The 20,416-nt window shown below is 51.4% G+C and overlaps 1 protein-coding gene across 1 annotated transcript in view; it reads right to left on the reverse strand.

Annotated features, from left to right (window-relative positions):
- Positions 1–16,069, reverse strand: part of LOC103082015 (cadherin-like protein 26) — a 54,336-nt gene extending 38,267 nt beyond the window's left edge. Inside the window, 6 exon segments of the mRNA XM_082931485.1 lie at positions 2,119–2,481; positions 2,919–2,971; positions 3,313–3,320; positions 3,834–3,841; positions 13,927–14,167; positions 16,048–16,069. Coding sequence (XP_082787611.1) covers positions 2,119–2,481; positions 2,919–2,971; positions 3,313–3,320; positions 3,834–3,841; positions 13,927–14,167; positions 16,048–16,069 — 695 coding nt within the window.
- Positions 16,070–20,416: the final 4,347 nt, after the last annotated feature.

Here is a 20,416-nt window from a genome sequence, read left to right on the forward strand (position 1 = left end):
TGTGGCTAAGCAGCATACGCTGTGGGGATGGGAGGGGAGGACGGGGGTGGCAGGGGCCCAGGCACCTGCAGGGAGGGTCAGGGGTGGGAATTCCACCTGCAGAGAATGTGAAATTGTCCAAATGGTTCAACCTGACCGGTTCTGTGCAGTTCCCTGAGGATCCGGTTGTGACCCTCGCAGACCCTCTCATTCCACCGGCCCCTGCCTCCAGTGGATCAGGCTGCCCAGGCATCTGGAAATATCTTCAAGTCTTCAAGCGGCTCCTCGCTATGTCTTGCTGACATCATTTCCAGCGGTCTCCAGTGGGTGGCTGCCCCCTCTCTCACCTGCACATCTGGCTCTCGCCTCCCCACCAACCCCCCTTTCAGCCCCAGGTCTAGGGAGGCCCGGAGCAGTTTCCTGGGGCCTCTTGGGGGTGCTCAGGCCAGGCGGAGCCGGCGCCAGAGGCCTCCATCCTCCCTTCTCCACTTTGACACGTTCCTCTCCCGGCGCTTTAAAGCCGAGACGTGGTCTCCACATCTGAGAAAACAGTTAAACTGACAATTCCTCGCAGACTCTGGTTCAAATCCTTATTAGGCTGTTAAGTGAGAGGGGATTTCACTTCCTTCCAGGGGCCTTCGTTTCTGCCAGTTCCCAGGCCTCCCCTCAAGGCCTTGCCCATCGTGTCCTCCTGCAGTCACCTGATGTGGCCAGGGAAGCAGCCGGGGGTCCTGGCAGCCTCTGGGGAAAGTGGGACCCATGCAGCAGGGCTGAGGGTTGGGAGTCCCAGAATGGGGCCCAGGGGAGGGTGGGGTGGGGACCCAGAAGTGAGACCAGCAGGTAATAACTGAGGGGTCCTTGGAGAATGTGTTCTGGGGACACGGCCATGAAACACCTGCCTCCTGTCTGTGGGGATTTTACAGCTCCGCTCTGGACATGCACAGAGAAGTACCTATAAGCACGCATCCATACATATAGACACACACATATATACTTGCACATACACACATAGACCTACGCATAGACATACAAATATACACACATAGATACACACACACGTGGACACAAATGCATAGGCATGTACATATGCATACACACACACATACATGTACATATACACCTATGCCTACATGTACACATAGATACACACATACTCCCAGATATGTGTATACCTACATGTACACACAGCTATGCACACATACGGATGCATATATAAATAATGTAGATATATACCTACATAAATCAGCCTGGGTCCAAACCCGGTTCACTGAGGTCGGCAGGGCCTTTAGGGAGCTGCCTGCCTGGCTCTGGGCTTAGTTCTCATCTGCAGCGGGACAAGGTGACAGTGCATTTTCAACGAGAAGATGCATGTGGCACATGTTCCCAGTGGAGACACGGCCACAGCATCCAAAGGGAAAGGGCTGCAGGTCCCTGTACCCGGGAAGCACAGGTGCACCTGCTGCAGGTGACCAGGCATTGTGACTCTGGCCCGTGCCTTTGGGGCACACTTCGAACACGAGACTTCCTGGGGGCGTGCATGGCCCGCTTGAAAACTGGATGCTGCTGCACAAAAAAGTGGATTTGAGGAAAAACTGAAACAAATTTTCCAACGGAACCTGGGGCTCTACCTGTCCTGTCTCAAATCAGTGTCCCACTTAGGGAAGCACAATCCAGCCACCAAAAGCCCTCAAGGTGAGTGAATTCCCAGTGTGAATTTCTCAAAGAACTTTAAAAAGATCCAGTTATTATTTATCTCCACACCTTAACCCCCTCTCCTGGCTTTCTCCTCCCCCACGCTCTCTCACCGGTACCTTTTCCAGAGACTTCCTCTTTCCCAAACTCTCTGGCTGAGGCATCCTCTGGGGTCCTTGTCCTGCTTCCTGCTCCACGTTTTCCTCCTGTCTTGTCCCTCCTCCTGGTGATGTCACACCAGCCTGGGCTGGCATGGGGATGAGGTGGATGGGGAAAACAGCAGAGGGGCCGTTTTCTTGAGCAGGTAAGGGGAAGAGGAAGGCTGGTCCCTCCCCCTGTGCTCAGAGTCGTCCCTGTGACACACAGTTATTGCTCAAGGAACTTCGGGGAGACGAGACCAAGTACTGAGCACCTCGCCACCCACACTTCCATGACCTGAATACTCACCTTAATGACTTGTCAAAATATCCCCCAAATTCATTCACAGAATAAAACGTCCCTGAGATGGATCTGTGAGGATGTGCAGTGGAAAGCACGGCATGGGTGTGAGGCCGGGTGCAGGCCGGGTGCAGGCCGGATGTAGGCCGGATGTAGGCCGGGTGCAGGCCGGCTGCAGGCGGGTGCAGGCCGGGTGCAGGCCGGATGCAGGCCGGGTGCAGGCCGGGTGCAGGCCGGATGTAGGCCGAGTGCAGGCGGGTGCAGGCGGGTGCAGGCGGGTGCAGGGGGGTGCAGGCGGGTGTGTGTGTTATCCCCCCACCTCCCGGCCCCGGGCTGAGCCCTCCGTGGTGCCCTGCTTGCTCCTGCAGGGCGCTGGGGGCACTCCCAGCCACGCTCTAACTTACGGAGAGCCTATCTTCAATCTGTGTCTGCATTTGTGGGGTTACGTTTTATACCTGCCCCTTGCAGTGTAGAAGGAAAATAGATTTCGAATCTGATTCTGTTCAGTGCAGTTAAATACTGCACGAAAACATTCCCCTCCCTGAGTTCATTCGGTGTGGACTAATTAGAAAGTAGGTGTTTTACATACTTGCATTATGCAAAAATCCTTTGTGTGTCGTTATGTAGGTGTTTTGGAGTGTTTTAGTGACACCTGGAAAATTGGTTGGGGGTTTTTGGACGGTCTGGGAATGTGTTATTGTTTTTTCCCATTTCACATAATGAGATATGAGCTCCCGATGAAAATTTGCTCTGCAAAGCATTTCCAGGAATTGATAATATATGGATAATGAGGGTTACCTGCATTTTACTTGATCTGCACTGCTGGTCGGGGGTCGTTCTCACACGACTGGCCGAAGCCAGACTGAGAGTCAGGGAGAGAACAGGGGTTGACACAATGAATCCCTACCTCTTTTTGTTATTAACAAGAAAATTAATAAGTGCCTCAAAGAACCCTGCTGGGTGAGCAGCTGATGAAAATGCTCTCTTAGGGGCTCCCCTGCGAGTTGTCTGGTAGTGGCTCCCCCACCACCACGGCAGGGGAGGGCACTTTGCAGCCACGTTGCAGCTGGACGCTGGTCCAACTGAGGGCTGTGCCAGGCCGGGATGCAGAGCCCTGCCTCTCATGGTGCCAATCATGGGGTGAGCTGAGCCTGTAATTAGTTAGAGCTGCAGCTGATTGATTTTCTCAAGGCTGGCACTCACCTCGGGGCCTGGGAGGCCCGGGGGGGGGGGGGTCTGTTGTGCCAATGTGCAGCCTGGCTGCCCGTGTGCCAACTGCAGCTGGGATTTCACTGCAGCCTTTCCTGCAGCAAACCGGGGATGGCCTCAGCCCCGCCTGTCACCGTGGCATGGACTGTGTGAGCCCGCTGCACCTGGAGGCCAAAACAGCCCCGGATTCTGCCGGAATATGCTTGTGGCCTGAAAACTCACTTTGCTGTCACTCTACCCTGAGATGCAGCTTCTGTGCTGGCAGGATTCACGCAAACAGAAGTTGCTCTGCTCTTTCCTCCTCGGGCCTCCACTGCTGCCATCTGCCAGGGAGAGCCACTTGGTGATACTGTTAATTAAAACCATGGCACTCGGGGGCAGGAAACCCGCTTAAAACTCTGAAGCCACTTTTCCCTAATAGAAATCTTATTGTGGAGGTGTTTGTGGAGGTCAGGCTGACCAGGAAAACCTGCCAGCCTCAAATGAACTCAAATAGGTTTACCTAATTTACTCACCTGGGGGCCTGGAGGCAGAGCGGGGAGAAGGGCCTGCCATCGGCAATGGATCAGGGCAGCCACCCTCACCTCTCACCCCAGATTCTGTCCTGGGACTGGGAGCTGGGAGGAAAGAGCCAGGCTTTCGTGGAGGAATCAGGAACTGCAGAGTGGATGCTTTGGAAATCGCTGACCAGGCATCTGGGAGTGAGCCTAACTGGCCATCTCTGCGCTGAGCTGTCTATAGTCAGACGGCTATTGTCACCTGGAAATTCATTTTAAAGCGACGGCTGTGACTGGGGAGTGGCTCTATGCTGGATCCATTAGTCACCCACACAGAATCCCCCCTTTCCATGTTTCCTGGCCCAAGTCGCTACTTTGAATGCTGACGACGCTTTGGAGCTGGCAGCATCCAGCAGACCTAGCTGGCTCCTTGGAGAGAAGCTGGAGTGATCTGAACAGGCCCAGAGGGAAAGGGCAGCAGAAAGCCTCATGAATGTGCGGGCCCAAGGCTTCTGCAGTGGAGGGAGTCGTACTCCTGCCGCAGAGGGGTTAACTTATTCAGGGTTCTTGGCTAATCTGTGAAATTACCTCTTCTCACGGGGCTGGGAGAGAACAGTCTTAAATAGGAGCAGTTTAATTCTTGGATCCTGGTCCTAGTCAAGGAAAAGCCAAATTTTATCCTCGCTCCCTCACTTGCCCATTTAAAGCCTGAGGCAGTGGGGCTGGGAGGGTGAGGGCCTGGAGTTGCTATGGAAACTCAGGGCCTGGAAGTGGACACAGCGCTTGAGTGCAGACAGTGGTCCCTGTGCCGGACACGGCCACTCCTCCTCTCCCCCGCCTTCGAGCTCTGCCTGCCTCTGGTCCTGGAGAGACATGGAGACCACAGAGCCCGGCCTGCCCTTCAGGTACCCTGGCTTTCCCAGAGACTCACATAGCCCTCCTATAGGCTCCTTCCAGAATGTTCTCCAAATTCTCTCCCAGTTCAACTCCTTTATCTCCATAGCAAGCAACACCCCATGATTAATGGCCAAACCCAATACTGTCTTTTATTCCTGGCACCTTGGCCTCTGATAAGCAGGTGGGGGTCTCCTATGCCTAGGGGCTGCATCCCACTGGTTCTGTTGAAGCTCAGAATCCTTCAGTGGCCAGCACTTGTGCAGTACAGACATCCCTGCAATACAATAAAGGATTTGTCTCGCCTTTATCCCTGGTTTCTGAGAGGAAACTTCTAAATCTTTAGAATTTCCTGGGTGATAGCAGTATCTTTGCTATTCATGGGGGCCCCTTGGACCAGACCTGGGTTTATGCTAATGAGATAAGTCAGGATGAGGCTGCTAGAAAGATCAATTGCAGGAGGGGAGGGGGCTAGAGGGTGAGTTCAGTGGTGCAGCCAGTGATCCAGTCATCCTGCCTACAGAGAAAGCTCTGGACCCCAGGTGCAGGTGAGTTTCCTGGGTGGTGATATACAACCATGTGCTAGAAGGGGGACGAGACGAGCCCTGATTCCAAGGGGAGACAGCACAGAAGCTCTGTGTTTGGGGCCCTCCCAGGCCTGGCCCTAAGCATCTCTTCATCTGGCTCCTTGTCACTTGTGACCTTCATAACAATGCTAATCCTAAGTATAACGGTCTCCTGAGTCCTAGGGTCCTCCTGGCAAATTACTGAACCCAGGGAGGTTGTGGGAACCCAAATCTGTAGCCAGTGGGTCAGAAGTGCAGGTGGCCTGGGGACCCAGGAGCACTGGGCTGGCATCTGAAGGGAGGGGCTCTCATGGGGACCACCCCCTCGCAACCTGTGAGGTCAGAGCTAAGTCCGGGCCGTGCACGCCAGGTCGCGCTGCAGTTCCTCAATATGAGTTCGGGGAAAGGAAAAGGAGGCACCTCTGCACTCGGACACATCGGCTCGGCGCTTTCCTACACTGGCTGCTCCTTGAGGTCTCCCGAAGGGCTGTTAGGGACACGAGCTGTCTGGGGCCCTTCCTGAGCGGTCTGCTTTGGTGGGTGTGCAATGGGTGCCTGGAATCTGCATGCTTAACAAGTTTTTGCAGGAAGTTCAGAGGCATAATCGCATTTGAGAGTGACTTTCTCAAGGAGCAGAGCACACGTTCCGGGCAGGGAACGTCTGCTTGAAAGGAGAGAACTTGCAGGAGGCCATTTGCCAACATTCAGACCAAAGGGAACAAAGGGACGGCAGAGAAAGAGTTAAGTGCTGGGCGCAGGGCACATTAAGATCTGTGTCTGGAAGGGCACAGCTTGAAAGCCAGGGTCACCCGGCCTGTGCTGTGACACAGCAGCCACGTGAGAGGCCTTCTTGCCTCTCAGGACGCTCTCCCCTGGCTCCAAGGGCCTCCAGTTTTTCCTTAGGGTCAAGGCATAGTGCCCTCTGAGGGGACCAGGCTGGAAGCCACGAGCTGCTGCTGGAAGGGGCCAGGGACCTCAGCAAATGGAGCTGTGAACATCTGGATGTGGGGCACAGGGCAGAAATGCCTAGAGAACTGGTGGCACCTGATTAATTGGCCGTGACAGCTTTCTCATGTCTGACCCTTTTCCCTTCTCCCCGGCCACTGGCCTGAGCCACTGTCAGCCTCCACGGGGGTGATGCCCACTGGCTCCCTCTCATCTCCCTGCTGCTTCTCTTGCCTCCGTGCAGCCTTTCCTCCTCACAGCAGCCAGGGTGCTCCTTTTAAAAGCCAATCAGATCATGTCTCTTTTGCTGAAAATCCTCCAATGGACTCTCCTCTCCCTGGGAAAAACAGAAGCCCCTGTGATGTGTCCCTGCCTGTATCCTCCACCTCCCTTGGTCCACGCCTCTACCGATTCGCAGCCACACTGGCTCCCTTTCCGTCCCTTAGCGAGTCCCACACCCTCTTCTACCGCAGGGCCTTTGCATAAGATGTTCCACTGCTGCAGTGCCCTGCCCTCCCTCCCACACTTGGCAGGGCTGGTTTCTTGGATTTTATCATCTCGCCCTAATGTCCGTCTTCAGAGAGGCCTTCCTTGAGCAAAACAGAGACACAGGTTTACCCCTACTATTGTCCAGGACATAATCCTGTTGGTGTCCTTCAAAGAATTGATCAGACTTCTTAATATGTGTTTACCTGTTTGTTTTTCCTGTCTTTTCTACTATGCTGTTGAATGTTCCATCCAGTGCCTGGCAGATAGTAGGTGCTTATTTCAGTTCAAGTGGCAATAGGAGTGTGGCAGGCGATAACCCCGACACCCTCGGTGGCTTACCTCAGAAAGTGTTCTTTCTTGATCACAGGGCTTGCCCAGTGCCGATGGGTGGGGACTTCTGCTCGCCACACTCCAGCTAAAGGGGGTTCTGCCACCACGTAGCCGCTTCATCCCGACTAAACGTCCTGCAAAGTTTGCCAAAGAAGAGGAGTCAAGAGAAAAAGGAGATACATGGTTTTCACAGCATGGCAGCTCCATGTGCCACTTCTGTTCCTGGTCTGTTCGCCCCATGCAGCCATACGGCTCCAACTTACTGCAGAAGGTCCGGGAAACGGAGGGGGCAGGCGGGATGCTGGGTGAGCACGAATGGGAGGACCTGGGGAGACAGAAGCTCTATAAGCCAGAGGTCCCATAGGGGGCGGGAGGACCCCACCCAAGGCAATGAGCACAGAATCTTCCCCGAGATTTTCTCTGCCTGTATTCTTCTAGAAACTAATGGTCAGGCTGAAGAGCGGGCAAGGACTCGGGACAAATCCTCCATTTCCTTTTGCACGAGCCCTGGCCTGTGTGACGGAGTAGCTGTGTCTTCCGCGGGCAATGTAGATGTTAGGAGGTGGACAGAGACCCTGCAGCCATTATCACGCCCTGCTTGCCTAATGTTCCATGAAGCACCTTGGAAAATAGACCGCCGGGGGAAATAAGTGATCACGGGGGCACCGGCGACCTCCAGCTGGCTTCAGGGGTACTCCTGTTCCCTGTGCGGCCTCCCGCCCTCATTGTGGGCTCCTGGGAAATGGGCGGCAGAAACCAGCCCAGTGATTCACCTCCCGCCTTCCTGTGACTTCCTCCCCGTCCCGTGCGTGTCACATTTAATTATAAGGCTGTGGATGGCGGTGATATTAATTATAGGGCTGAGGCTGTGTTACCTAGAGAAAGTCGGTGCACATGTATTCCTGCTTTCCTCAAGGAGGAAAATTGTATTTTTCCTGATCTCAAAAAGAATGCCAGGGAAAGGAGCAGAGTCACACTTAGGAGTTTTAAACTAATGAGATTCAGTTAAAAAAATTAAAAACCTTTTTATATGCAGAAGATTGGGAGAATCCATTTCTGGCATTTGGAGTTTCTCCTCAGCTGCGTTACCTGGCAGTGGTCTGGTGAGGGGCAGTGGCTTTCCTATGGGGAGGGTTGGGGTGCTGTCTTAGGTAGAGCCAGCTTGGCTCCTGGTATAAAGCCAAGAGTAGGTTAGGCTGGGTTTTCTAAATACATAGAGCAAAAGCGTTCCTTGGCAAGAGTCTTTTTGGCAAAAAGCAAGCATGTATATTCCAAAGAGTAAGATGGGGTGAGAGTCTGACATATTTTCATTTGTGAATAAATAAAAAACAAGCTAACATTGATAATAATAACAACAAGAACTGTTCTTTGAGCTTGTGTTATATGCCAGGCCGCATTCCAAGTGCTTTGGGTGCACTCTGCCATTTAGTCTTCACAGCAGTCCTGAAGGTGGTTCCCACTTTAATCCCATCACTCATGTGTATATGTGTGCATGCATGAATGTGTGCACACACACGTTCTTGCACTCGTATGTGCATGCATGTGTTCCTCTGTGTGTGACACTTCGTACCCCACTTGGTGTCAGGCCCTTCATGTGGTCTCTTTCATGGATCCCCCAATAGCATGATGAGGTTGGTACTGTCACCTGCTCCACTTTGCAAGTGAGGAGAGCACTGATTTTAGATGGAGACGGAGGCTGCACGGTGGAGGTGGGACCCGAACACAGATTAACCCAGTCACAATCCTGAGGACCCCTCTGGTCCTACACTACTCTTGGAGTTTAGTTTTTTTCCTGTTTTTTTCTTTTATTCTCTTCTGCTTGGTGGGCGGTGGCTGGGACTGTTTGGGTGCAGGTTGTTAGAGGGTCAGGCCACTGGCTAACTTGTTCATTTTGCCTTTCCCAAGACTCGTGGGGCCCCATGAAAAAGTCAGCTTAAGTGATCAATTATTCAACGCAAGGACAGAAAGCTCCGCATTGAGGCTAAAAACAGGGGGTAGACAATGGTAATTTATTAATAAAAGGAATTCCACCACGTTCCTCATCCTGTACTAGGAGAGAGAGTCATGGAATCAACTCTGAGTGAAGGCATCAAGTTTAAGCCGCTAATTACTTCCTAATCATGCAGAATAAAAGCTACATTCCTTAAAATACATCAGACAGCTAAACATAATCTTTGCTTTTCCCGGTATCATCTAAGGCATCCAGATGTTACTGTAATAACTGCTCCATAAACAAACACAAGACCCAGCTGCAGGGCCGACTTCTCAGCATTCTTGTGCCTCCCAAAGTCTCTCCCCAGGCTGGGTTCTCCATAGCTGCTCAGCGTCGCTGCAGCCCTACTGGGAGGGGACGGGCTGTGGGTACAACCACACGCCAGAGGGAGGCCAGCGGGGAACCTGCCAAATGTGAGCGTGATTAAACCCGGAACCCACCTGAAACCTTTTGTCTGTGGTCCTTTAGCAAAGCTGAGGGGTTTGAGCATAGAAGAGGATGACTTGAACAGATTGGAATAAATTACCTCAAACACTGAGACAAACTTAGGTGGCACAATTTAATTTAGGGCCATCAACATTAGTGATAGTGAAAGTAGCTAACATTGACTGGGGGCTTATTACGTCTTACTGCACTGAAGCATCCACTCTGTGAGATGGCCGTGTCACAGAATGAGAGTCAAAGAGGTGAAGTGATTTCCCCGAAGTCCCTCTATAAGTAGGTGGGGAAGGTGGAATCTGAGTACCAAAAATCTGGTTCTGCTATTTTACACGTTTCCATTTGGTTCAAGCTGGCCTTTCATCTTTCCAAACAACTTCTGTAGAATTCATGATTTGGTAAAATAAAGTTGGTTTTGACATTCAGCAAAAGATCGCATTTTTAGTGTTTATTCTTTTTTATCTTGTGTGTGTATAAAATGATACCTGCTCACTTGCTGTAAACATTTCAAACAACACAAGGCACAAAGACAAATTAGTGACCACCCAAATCCCATCCCCTAGTTTAATAGTTTGTTGAATATTCTTCTGGGCATACTCCATCCCAGAATGTTTCATGATATGGGATACCCCAAAGTGCTCCAAGCAAGGGGCTCTGCAGTCATGATGGCTGGGAGACTCTTGGAGGGTCATGATGTGTATCCTCACGTTAAAGGATCTAAGATGTTCTGCAGTAAACAAACTCATTTGTCTTGATCCCGTCTCATGCTCCCCAACCCAACTTGTCCATGGAATGCCTTATCCCATAATATGGATTTGCGCTCCTTCCAGAGAGCGTGCTCTGGGGAATGCTGGCCTCAAGACCCTGCCCTCATCCACAGGCGTTTATCAAGCAGAGACTCTGGGCCAGGCTCTGCAGGCTCAGGACTGAAGGAGGCAAGCCCCCATTCCGCAGTGCCCACTTTTTCTATTATTTCGAGATTTTCCAAGAATACAACCTTATTATCTACAAATTATGATTGTTTTTCTCTTCCAACGTTCAGAACTGCTTTTATATTCTTGTCTAATTGCTTTGTTTAGCACTTCTGGAAAAATATTACACAATAGTAGTGATAAAGGGCACTCATAACTTTGTGACTCTAATGGAATACTTGTAGCATTTTCACAATGAATTATGATGGTAATTTTTGGATTGAAATGTGTATTTAAAAATATTTATAAAGCGTATCCCCTATTTCCATTTCAAGTATCAGAAGTGGATACTAAATTTTATGAAGTGTATTTACGGCTTATAAGAAAAGAAGTGATTGCATGCTTCTTTTTCCCTTGTCCTATTAATTTGGTAAAGGCATTTTTAAAAGTTTCCTAAACTGAACAGTTCCTGGATTGTGCACACCATCATGGTGTGTCATTTGCTTCTATCTGCTAACTACGTTCAAGCTGTTTGCATAAACCTTCTCTAACTACCTTTTCTGTGGTGATCTATGTCAGCCCTGGCTTCCAGGTTATACAGCCTTCATAAAAACAGTCAAGTGATTTTTGTCTTTCTTTGTGCACTGGAACTGTTGAAATAGTGTAGGAATAATCAGTTCCTTGAAGATTTGAGAAAATAAGAGTCTGGCAAGCAGCAACTCCTGCTCTGCTATTATTGATAGTGTAAATTGTTTCAGCCACTTTGGAAAGTAATTTGTTAATACCTAGTTAAGTCGGAAACATTTATACCGTATAATCCCACAACACACTCCTATATCTGTAGCCTAGAGAAACGCTCTTACGTGCACAAGGAGACATGTACCAGAATTTTCACTGCAGTGTTGTTTTGGTTAACAAATCGAAAATGACCTAAATGTTCTAATAGGGGATTGGATAAGGTAATTTATGCAACAGACTAATCTGTGGCAGCTGAAGTGATTGAATTAGGTCTCCCATATCAACCTGGAAAATTCTCAAAAACAAAATGAGGGGAAGGGAGAAGAAGGTGAAAAAGAACATGTCCATTTAGATACAATTTGCATAAAAGTAACACAGGAAACAATACTACGTACGATTTTTGGATGCACATCTATTACCAAAAGTACAAAAGGGAAGGATATTCATCACTTTTAAGAATCCGGTTTCCACAGAGGAAGGAAAGAGAGGAACAGAAATGGTACTTGAAATGTCTTGGTATTATTTTATTCACTAAATCAAAAAGGTCTGCTGTAAATACAGAACAACCATGGCATCTCCTAAAGCTGAGTGGTGGGACACGGGTGTTTGTTATAGTAACCACATTTCGTTGATGGCCTTACCACATCCTCTGCTGCCTTTATTAATTTTTACCTGGTTTCTCGAGAAAGGGCTGAGAGAGGTCTTCCAAAGTCACCTGTTATGTCTCTAATCCTTTCTCCTGTTTATGCTCTTTTCAGAGCTGGAGATGGAGGCTGGATGGTGACGACTGACATTCTCTGGGTACCCTGACCTGGATATCACGGTGCTCGGGATGCAGCAGGTATCCCGTAAACGTGAGGTGACATCACCCCCACCACCAGCATCACCCCCACTGCGGCTCTACACTTATCTCCCCAGATTCTCTGCACCACCTGCCTCGGTATGAAGCCCCTGGACTGTGGTCACTTCCAGGTGTGGGTGGGAGCGGCACCTCGTGAGGAGTGGGGCCATGGGCCCTGTGCGTGTCACTTCTCTGCTCCGTCCACTTGCAGTGCTGATTCCCAGGTTATTCTTCAGGACCTGTCCCACCGGGTTGGTGGCAATAAGGGGGCTGTAGCTTTGCCCCCTCCTCTGTCCTGCCCACGCACAGCACTTCCTCCTTCCCCCTGACGGCCTGTTGCTCCATCCCCAGCTTTCACAGCTTCTCCTCTTGCTTCTCCGTGAATTGAAATCATGTGTGTCCCCTGGCAGTCTCCTGCTGTGAGCCAGTTCTGATTGTAGCTGGTGGACTTCTGTCAGCGTCTATGGCTTGCGGGGGAGGGGGGGGCGGTTCTTGTTCCCTGATTTCAGAGGAGGCCAAGTTTACTTGTCCACGTGTAGATTCCTTAGGTCAGTGGTTCTCAACGTGGAGCAATGGTTCCTGCATCCCAGGGACATCTGGCAATGTCTGGAGACATTTTTGGTTGTCACACTTGGCTTGGGGGTGGTGATGCTTCTGGCATCTGGTAGGGAGAGACCAGGATGGTGCTAAACACCCCACAAGGCATCGAGAGGACAGCTCCCACCCCAATAAAGAATGATTCTGCTCCAACCGTAACCAGTACCGAGACTGAGAAACCTTGCTTTAGGCTCAATGAGCCGTTTATTCAGGTCTGCCCCATTTTACGCAATGGCTTGGAACCGTGACATGTGCTTTATCTGGTTTTATTTAACACGCACCAGGCACCTGGTGCTGGACTATTGCTGGGCGACCTTCCATCTATCTTGTAACTTTGCTAATGTGCACAGTACAAAATATCTACTTGAAGTCAGAAGATGGGTTTGAATCTTTGTTATGCCACTTTCTTCTGTGCATTCACTTGACACATCTTTGCAGAGGCCCTACGAGGCACCAGATCTGGAGCCAGACTATGCCCTTCTGGTGCTCACAGCCCAGCGGGAACACAGGAAGTAAACAAGTAAAGGAATAAAGCAAGGCACATTTAGGACAGCAGTGTTCAGTAGGAAGGAAATAGCTCCGAGAGTACATAGGCAGGTGGTGCATTAGTTTCCTGGGGCTGCTGTAACAAACTGCCACAATTTGACTTAAAACACCAGAAACATATTGTCTCCAGTCTGGAGGCCAGATCTCTAATGCAGGTGTGGGCAGGACAGAGCTCCTCTGCAGACTCTGGGGAGGGTCCTTCCTCCCCTCTCCAGCCTCTGGTGGCTCCAGGCCTTCCTTGGTTGTGACTGCCTCACTCGGCCTCTCCCTCGGCTTCAAATGGCTTCTCTGTGTCTCCTCTGTTTCTTATAAGGACACGAGTCATTGGATTTAGGGCCTGCCTGGAAAATCCAGAACGATCTCATCTCAAGATCACTAACTTAATTACACCTGTAAAGACCAGACCCTTTTGTCCAAGTAAGGTCACATTTACAGGTTCTGGAGGTTGAGGTGTGGACATATCTTTCTGGAGGTGACCATTCAACCCGCTACAGATCCACATAATCTTCCCTGGAAGTCCCCAGCTGATTTCCTTTTTTGATCTTTAACCATCAACAGGAGAGGCTGGATTAGACCAGGCAGCATTCATTAACCCTTCCAAAGCACACTGATGGTCAAACACGAACAGAGTTCTGACACCAAGAATAAGGCAGGCAGAAATCCTGTCTGTTGGCTGGACAGAGAAGCAGCAGGCTCTACCACCGTAACCCCCTCCCCCTCCTCCCCGCTTTCCAGACCTGCCAAGTGTCACCCTCCCTCCGTGCTCTTTATCTTATTTTTCCTGAAGCAGAGGCTCTGAGGCTGGAGCGTGCATCAGAATCACCTGGAGGACTTGGGTTTCACTTCTGACGAGTTCCAGGTGACGCTGAGCTGCTGGTCCAGGCACCACACGTTGAGAGTCTCCGGGCTGAACCTGCTTCCTGCTGCTGCCGGCTTCTCGGCCTCTTGACCCTGGGATCCCCGCTCGGCCCCGCTTCCACCCGGCCCTTCCAGGTCCTGCCTCCTTTCCTCTTGTGTGGCATTTACTCTCGGGCTCCCCCCATCACCGCACTCCGAGTTCGTGTCTTGCGGCCAAGGACAGCGTCTGGTCCCCGCGCCGCAGCATCTAGCACAGCATCCGCGTGGATGGCACGCGTCAGATGGGTGGCGCGAGTGACATTCATGCAGCCTTCCTCCTCGAGGAGCCGGTGGGCGCTGTGAGAGCTCGCGCATCAGTGGGCTGTGAACTCCAGGCTTGCTGCCTCCAGCTGGTTCTCAGCATGGCTCCCCGGGGAAGCCATTTGCCCTCCCTGGGCCTCCGTTTCCTCATCTGCCAAAGGGGCACAATAGCCCTTACCTTAATCTCAGGACTATCAGATGTGGGGAAAGCAGGGGGAATGCTCATGGCATGGATGAAGGGCCCGTCAGTGTTAATTGTGGGGAATACAGTCTTCTCTCTGGGACGAGGCAGGCCAGATGCGCGTGCTCCCCCGGCTGTGCTGGGTTGAATCGTCAGGTAGAGCTTCTGCAGCTAGGCGTGTTCCTCAGCGGCTGCAGGGCTGAGAGAGGCCAAGCAGGGCCACCGGAAGAGCCTGGTGTGTTGACTGGGAGCGCTGGTCTCCTCCATAGCGAGGAGTCACTTCAGCTTTTGAAAACCATAAGACAGGTGCAGTTACATTACAGTGTAGAATGAAAATGCTGCTAAGTTTTAAGGTACGGTGTGCAGATGTTAGCAGTTCCTTGGGCAGAGGCCCTGCCCCTACAGGGGCTGTTCCTTCACTGCCCCACCCCCACCCTAGGGCGCCCTGCACAGAGCTGCACACAGGCCAGGGGCTCAGGCCTGGGAGAGAACAGACTAGCGAAGCTGCTTTCCCAGCACTTCTCTTACCCTAACACAAATGCTTTTGCAACCCCTGTGCCCCAAGGCCGTGTTTCACACTGAGGCAGGGCCTGGAGGCAGGAAGTGACACCAGGCAGCTCTCACCCTTGGAGGAGAAAAGCATTTGATTATTTGAGGCCGGAATGGTCCAGCCTTCACCTCCCTGGCCTTTTGCACTGGAACAGGGCCAGTCAGTTCTGTGTGCTCCTGCCGGTGGTGACTTGGCTTAATCACACAACTGCGTGTCCCTGGCTGCCTTGACTACACATCCTCACCCCTGCCCGGCCTCGCACACACTCCCCAAGTCACAGTCAGCCGACTTCACCCCATTCCAGATGAACTTCAGGAAGGGCTATGGTGCAAGCTGCAGCCCAGTGTCTTAGAGAATGTCTTGTCTGAGCACAGCAGCTGTGTGAGCTCTGCTTGGCACGTCTTTGCTGCACCGAGTGGTTTCGGGTCCCGAGTGGTGGGAGCAGGCCGGCCTGGCCGGCTCCCTGCTCTTCTCACTGCTGTGTCCGTCCACAGCTGGCCACGACCTCCCGGCCTCTCCGCATCACCATCCCCTGACGTGTGGGGTGGCTGACAGGGAGCGGGGCAAGGGCTGGCTCCTCAGGCACCTGCTTCAAAAGCAGTGCCTTTCAGCCTTTTGAAGGGCCAGCACTGTAGTTTTAAGAATTGCAACCAAAGTCTCCAAGACAGGATTTCTCAACATTTGGGTCTGGCTCATTTTCTGTTGGGGGGCTGCCCTGTGCTCTATGGGTGTTCAGCAGCAGCCCTGGACTCTACTAGATGCCAGTAGCGACTCCCCCCCACCCCACGTGACAACTGAAAATGCCTGCAGACATCGCCAAATGTCCCTGGAAGTTAAAACTGCCCAGCTGAGACTCATTCAGAGACAGCGAGGTGCAGAGCAGGGCCAGGCCGCTCAGTGGGTGAAGACTCGGTGGTCAACCCAAGGGATGCCTCAGAGCTTAGGCAAAGGAGGGAGGCTTTCCTGGGCCTTGCTCACCCCGAACCAAAAGCTCATGCTGCACCCCAGGCCCGTCCTTGGCTGCTCAGGGGACCCTGGGGCAGAACAGGCCTCACCTTGGCCTCCGAGTCTCCGCATCGCTCCTTTCTGAGCACGATCCTCCACTGCGGGCGGTCCTGAGACAGCTCCTGTCCCTCATTCCCACTGCTCTGCTTCCACGTCTCTCGCTCCCTCGTGTGAGAGCCCCGAGGCTCTTGGCTTAGGGGTCAGAGGTTTCCCTTAAAAGCAGGTGATGGATCTCGGCAGGTGCTTCTCTCTTCCATTGGCCGGAAGCTCTGATATTATTTCCTCCCTTTATTAGTGTATTTTTTAAGTTATTCAAATAATGAGATCAAAAATATGTAAAAATGTGTAAAAACTGGCACTCACCCTTCAGGAGGCACTCACCTATTCAGGTGGTGGGCTTTTGATTAGGAAGCCATAAGGGCTAGACTTCTCCCACAATTATCATTTACAGATCAATTTAACCAACCTGTCCCAATTTACTGATTGCACCTTCAGGTCCCTCTATGCGCATATAGAATAGCTTCGTCTGACTTACAAAATTAAGAACAAGAAAGGCTGACCCTTACGGACAGTGTGAGGACTTGGCCCAGACGGTTGCCTGTAAAAGCAGCCCATTCATTATGCAGTTACCTGCGAACGGCGCTGGTATAATTGGCACATTTGATTTCATATTGCACGGTCCTTTAAGTATCTCTTCTGATGTGTTAAAATTAGCCTTTTCCTAAACCACAAAAAGAGAAAGGAACGTCCTTTTTAAGCAAATGTGTAGAGAAAGCTCCCATTTGTCTGGATCAGTTGAAAGTGGTCCTGTCTAAAGACGGGGGTGTACAGCAGGTGACCTTTCAAGGCGGCATCCAGACTTAAGATGTTAGAATTCTCCCCTTTTGATTAAAAAGAAAAGGTCTTTCTTGACACCTCAGAATGACTGTTATCACAATGGGAATTGGAGAGAAGGAAGGGCAGAGGAAGGGGAGAGAAGAGAGATGTGAAACAGCCATGGGGTCTAGGTTTTGAGTTAGGGTGCCAGGAATGGGAGGGGTGAGTAAATGGTTTATTGCACACAGAAAGGATACTATTTGACTTAACAGCCCTACCCCCCGGACCTGAAGCAGCTGCCCGTGGTCCCTCAGGTGCAAGGGAAGCAAGGACTTGAACCCACGTATGTCTCACTCTGGCGCCAAAACCTCACGAAATTGTATTGCTCCCGAGGTCCAGGGAAAATTGATCGTGCTTGTTTTCTTCCATAAGTAAACAAAAGTCCCTCCAAAGACCTAGAGAACACACTTGAGACTATAAAACTAAAATTAAGCCCTTTGGGAACGCTCCCAGCCTTGAACTTCACCTGGTGTTATTGGTGGTGGAGGTGTCCACAGCTTCCCCTGCAGATACCAGGTCTGACCCTGACAGCCTGACTGCAGTGAGCCCTGGCCGAGAAGCTGCAGGCAGCCGTGGCCTCCAGAGCAAGGGCGGGCAGGGCTTGCAGAGGCAGGTGTGAGGCCACTGGCCTTGGGGCACATGGGTGGAAGGAGGCCCTGAGAAGGGTTGCAAAGAACACATTTTTTCTGACTTCCTTGATATTTCAAGGGTAAGTGCTATATATACAGCAACAAAAGAGACATGAAACAACTAGTACAAAGTTTTGATCATATGTCATGGGACAAGAATAGAAGAGGCAAATATCCATGGGTCTTACAGTTAATTGAACAAAGTCAAATGCCAGATTTGTCAATTTTTGATTGTGAGACCTCATGCAAGTTACTTTAGCTTTCTAAGCCTCGGTTTACTTATCTGTAACATGGGGATGATTGGAACAGCATCAGCTCACTAGTGTGCTGTGCCAGATCGCTAGTAAACTGCTAATTGACAGAGCTGGCACCGGTGGACCCCGGGGTCAGAGACTGTGTTGTCTAATCCTAGTTCTGTCCCCTATGTGCTGTGACTCTTGTTTGGTCACTTCACTTACCTGAGCTCAGTGTTCTCATCTGGAAAAAAAGCAAAAATGAAAATAAAAAAGGTAGAGGCAGAGGGAGAACCACCTCCCAGGTTTGGCCCGGAGACACACAGATGATGGAAAGGAAGCTTCCCTACAAACTAGAAAATGGTGCAGAATTAGAAGCAGGACTGCCAGTGAGATATAACTGATTGGGGTTGAAAATCCTCAGACTTCCTCCTGCTGTACCGTCCATCCACTAAAGATGACCTTGCTTCTGCTATAGCCCAAATTCTTCCCCTCCCCACAATTTGGAAATGGGGTTGAGGAGTCAGGATCTGGTGCAGGGACAGTGAAGGGATTCTGGCTAGCTGGGAAAGTCCCAGGGTTCTCCTTTGTTATAAAGAATCTGGGTTTTAGGTAAACTTGGAGATGCTGCAGTGGCTGGAGTATCTACATAATGACAGGGGAGGCAGGAGAGGAAGAGAGGATTACTTTGGGGGTGTCAGGAGATTTATTTGGGGGTTTGGCAGGTGAGAACCATGAAGGCTATGAGGTGATGGGGAGAAAAGGAAATTTGGAGAAGAGATGCTTTGGGTTACTAATAGGATCCCCATTAATGTTGGTGGACAAGCAAGAAAAGGTTGCAATTTATTTCTAATCATTTTTGGTTGTGGAATTTGCTTCTTTTAACGTGATTCCTTGCAAAGCCTGGGCCACACACGGCACTGGTGTGTGTTAGGGCATACTGCCGTAGTGTTCTGGACCATCCTCTGGGAAATGGCTTTTTCACCACAGGGATGGGCACTGCTTTGTAGTTCATCAAGTATTTTTACAAGCATTTTCTCCTTTGAGTTTCTGCGGAGCACTATGAAAAAGGCACAGCGTGTATTTTTACATGTGTGGATGCTTAGGACTGTGCTCCTCATGAATATTAAGCTCTGGCCACTCACTAAATGTTAAGTTTTATTACTGCATTAATCTCGTCTTTTATTCATTTAAGAAATGTACATAAACATTCACCCTGTGCCACACAACGTGTTTGGCAAACAAACGTGGTCAGGCATCGCTCCTGGAAGAAGCAATACTGAAAAAGACCCAGGAAGGATGAACGGGAATTACTTATGAGATGAATGACCTGAGGATGTGTGTGAGGCCGGGCAGGGGTGAGGATGTGTAGTCAAGGCAGCCAGGGACACGCAGTTGTGTGATTAAGCCAAGTCACCACCGGCAGGAGCACACAGAACTGACTGGCCCTGTTCCAGTGCAAAAGGCCAGGGAGGTGAAGGCTGGACCATTCCGGCCTCAAATAATCAAATGCTTTTCTCCTCCAAGGGTGAGAGCTGCCTGGTGTCACTTCCTGCCTCCAGGCCCTGCCTCAGTGTGAAACACGGCCTTGGGGCACAGGGGTTGCAAAAGCATTTGTGTTAGGGTAAGAGAAGTGCTGGGAAAGCAGCTTCGCTAGTCTGTTCTCTCCCAGGCCTGAGCCCCTGGCCTGTGTGCAGCTCTGTGCAGGGCGCCCTAGGGTGGGGGTGGGGCAGTGAAGGAACAGCCCCTGTAGGGGCAGGGCCTCTGCCCAAGGAACTGCTAACATCTGCACACCGTACCTTAAAACTTAGCAGCATTTTCATTCTACACTGTAATGTAACTGCACCTGTCTTATGGTTTTCAAAAGCTGAAGTGACTCCTCGCTATGGAGGAGACCAGCGCTCCCAGTCAACACACCAGGCTCTTCCGGTGGCCCTGCTTGGCCTCTCTCAGCCCTGCAGCCGCTGAGGAACACGCCTAGCTGCAGAAGCTCTACCTGACGATTCAACCCAGCACAGCCGGGGGAGCACGCGCATCTGGCCTGCCTCGTCCCAGAGAGAAGACTGTATTCCCCACAATTAACACTGACGGGCCCTTCATCCATGCCATGAGCATTCCCCCTGCTTTCCCCACATCTGATAGTCCTGAGATTAAGGTAAGGGCTATTGTGCCCCTTTGGCAGATGAGGAAACGGAGGCCCAGGGAGGGCAAATGGCTTCCCCGGGGAGCCATGCTGAGAACCAGCTGGAGGCAGCAAGCCTGGAGTTCACAGCCCACTGATGCGCGAGCTCTCACAGCGCCCACCGGCTCCTCGAGGAGGAAGGCTGCATGAATGTCACTCGCGCCACCCATCTGACGCGTGCCATCCACGCGGATGCTGTGCTAGATGCTGCGGCGCGGGGACCAGACGCTGTCCTTGGCCGCAAGACACGAACTCGGAGTGCGGTGATGGGGGGAGCCCGAGAGTAAATGCCACACAAGAGGAAAGGAGGCAGGACCTGGAAGGGCCGGGTGGAAGCGGGGCCGAGCGGGGATCCCAGGGTCAAGAGGCCGAGAAGCCGGCAGCAGCAGGAAGCAGGTTCAGCCCGGAGACTCTCAACGTGTGGTGCCTGGACCAGCAGCTCAGCGTCACCTGGAACTCGTCAGAAGTGAAACCCAAGTCCTCCAGGTGATTCTGATGC

The sequence above is a fragment of the Lipotes vexillifer genome, unplaced genomic scaffold, assembly GCF_000442215.2.
Source record: "Lipotes vexillifer unplaced genomic scaffold, Lipotes_vexillifer_v1.1 scaffold1231, whole genome shotgun sequence".
Lineage (NCBI taxonomy): Eukaryota > Metazoa > Chordata > Mammalia > Artiodactyla > Lipotidae > Lipotes > Lipotes vexillifer.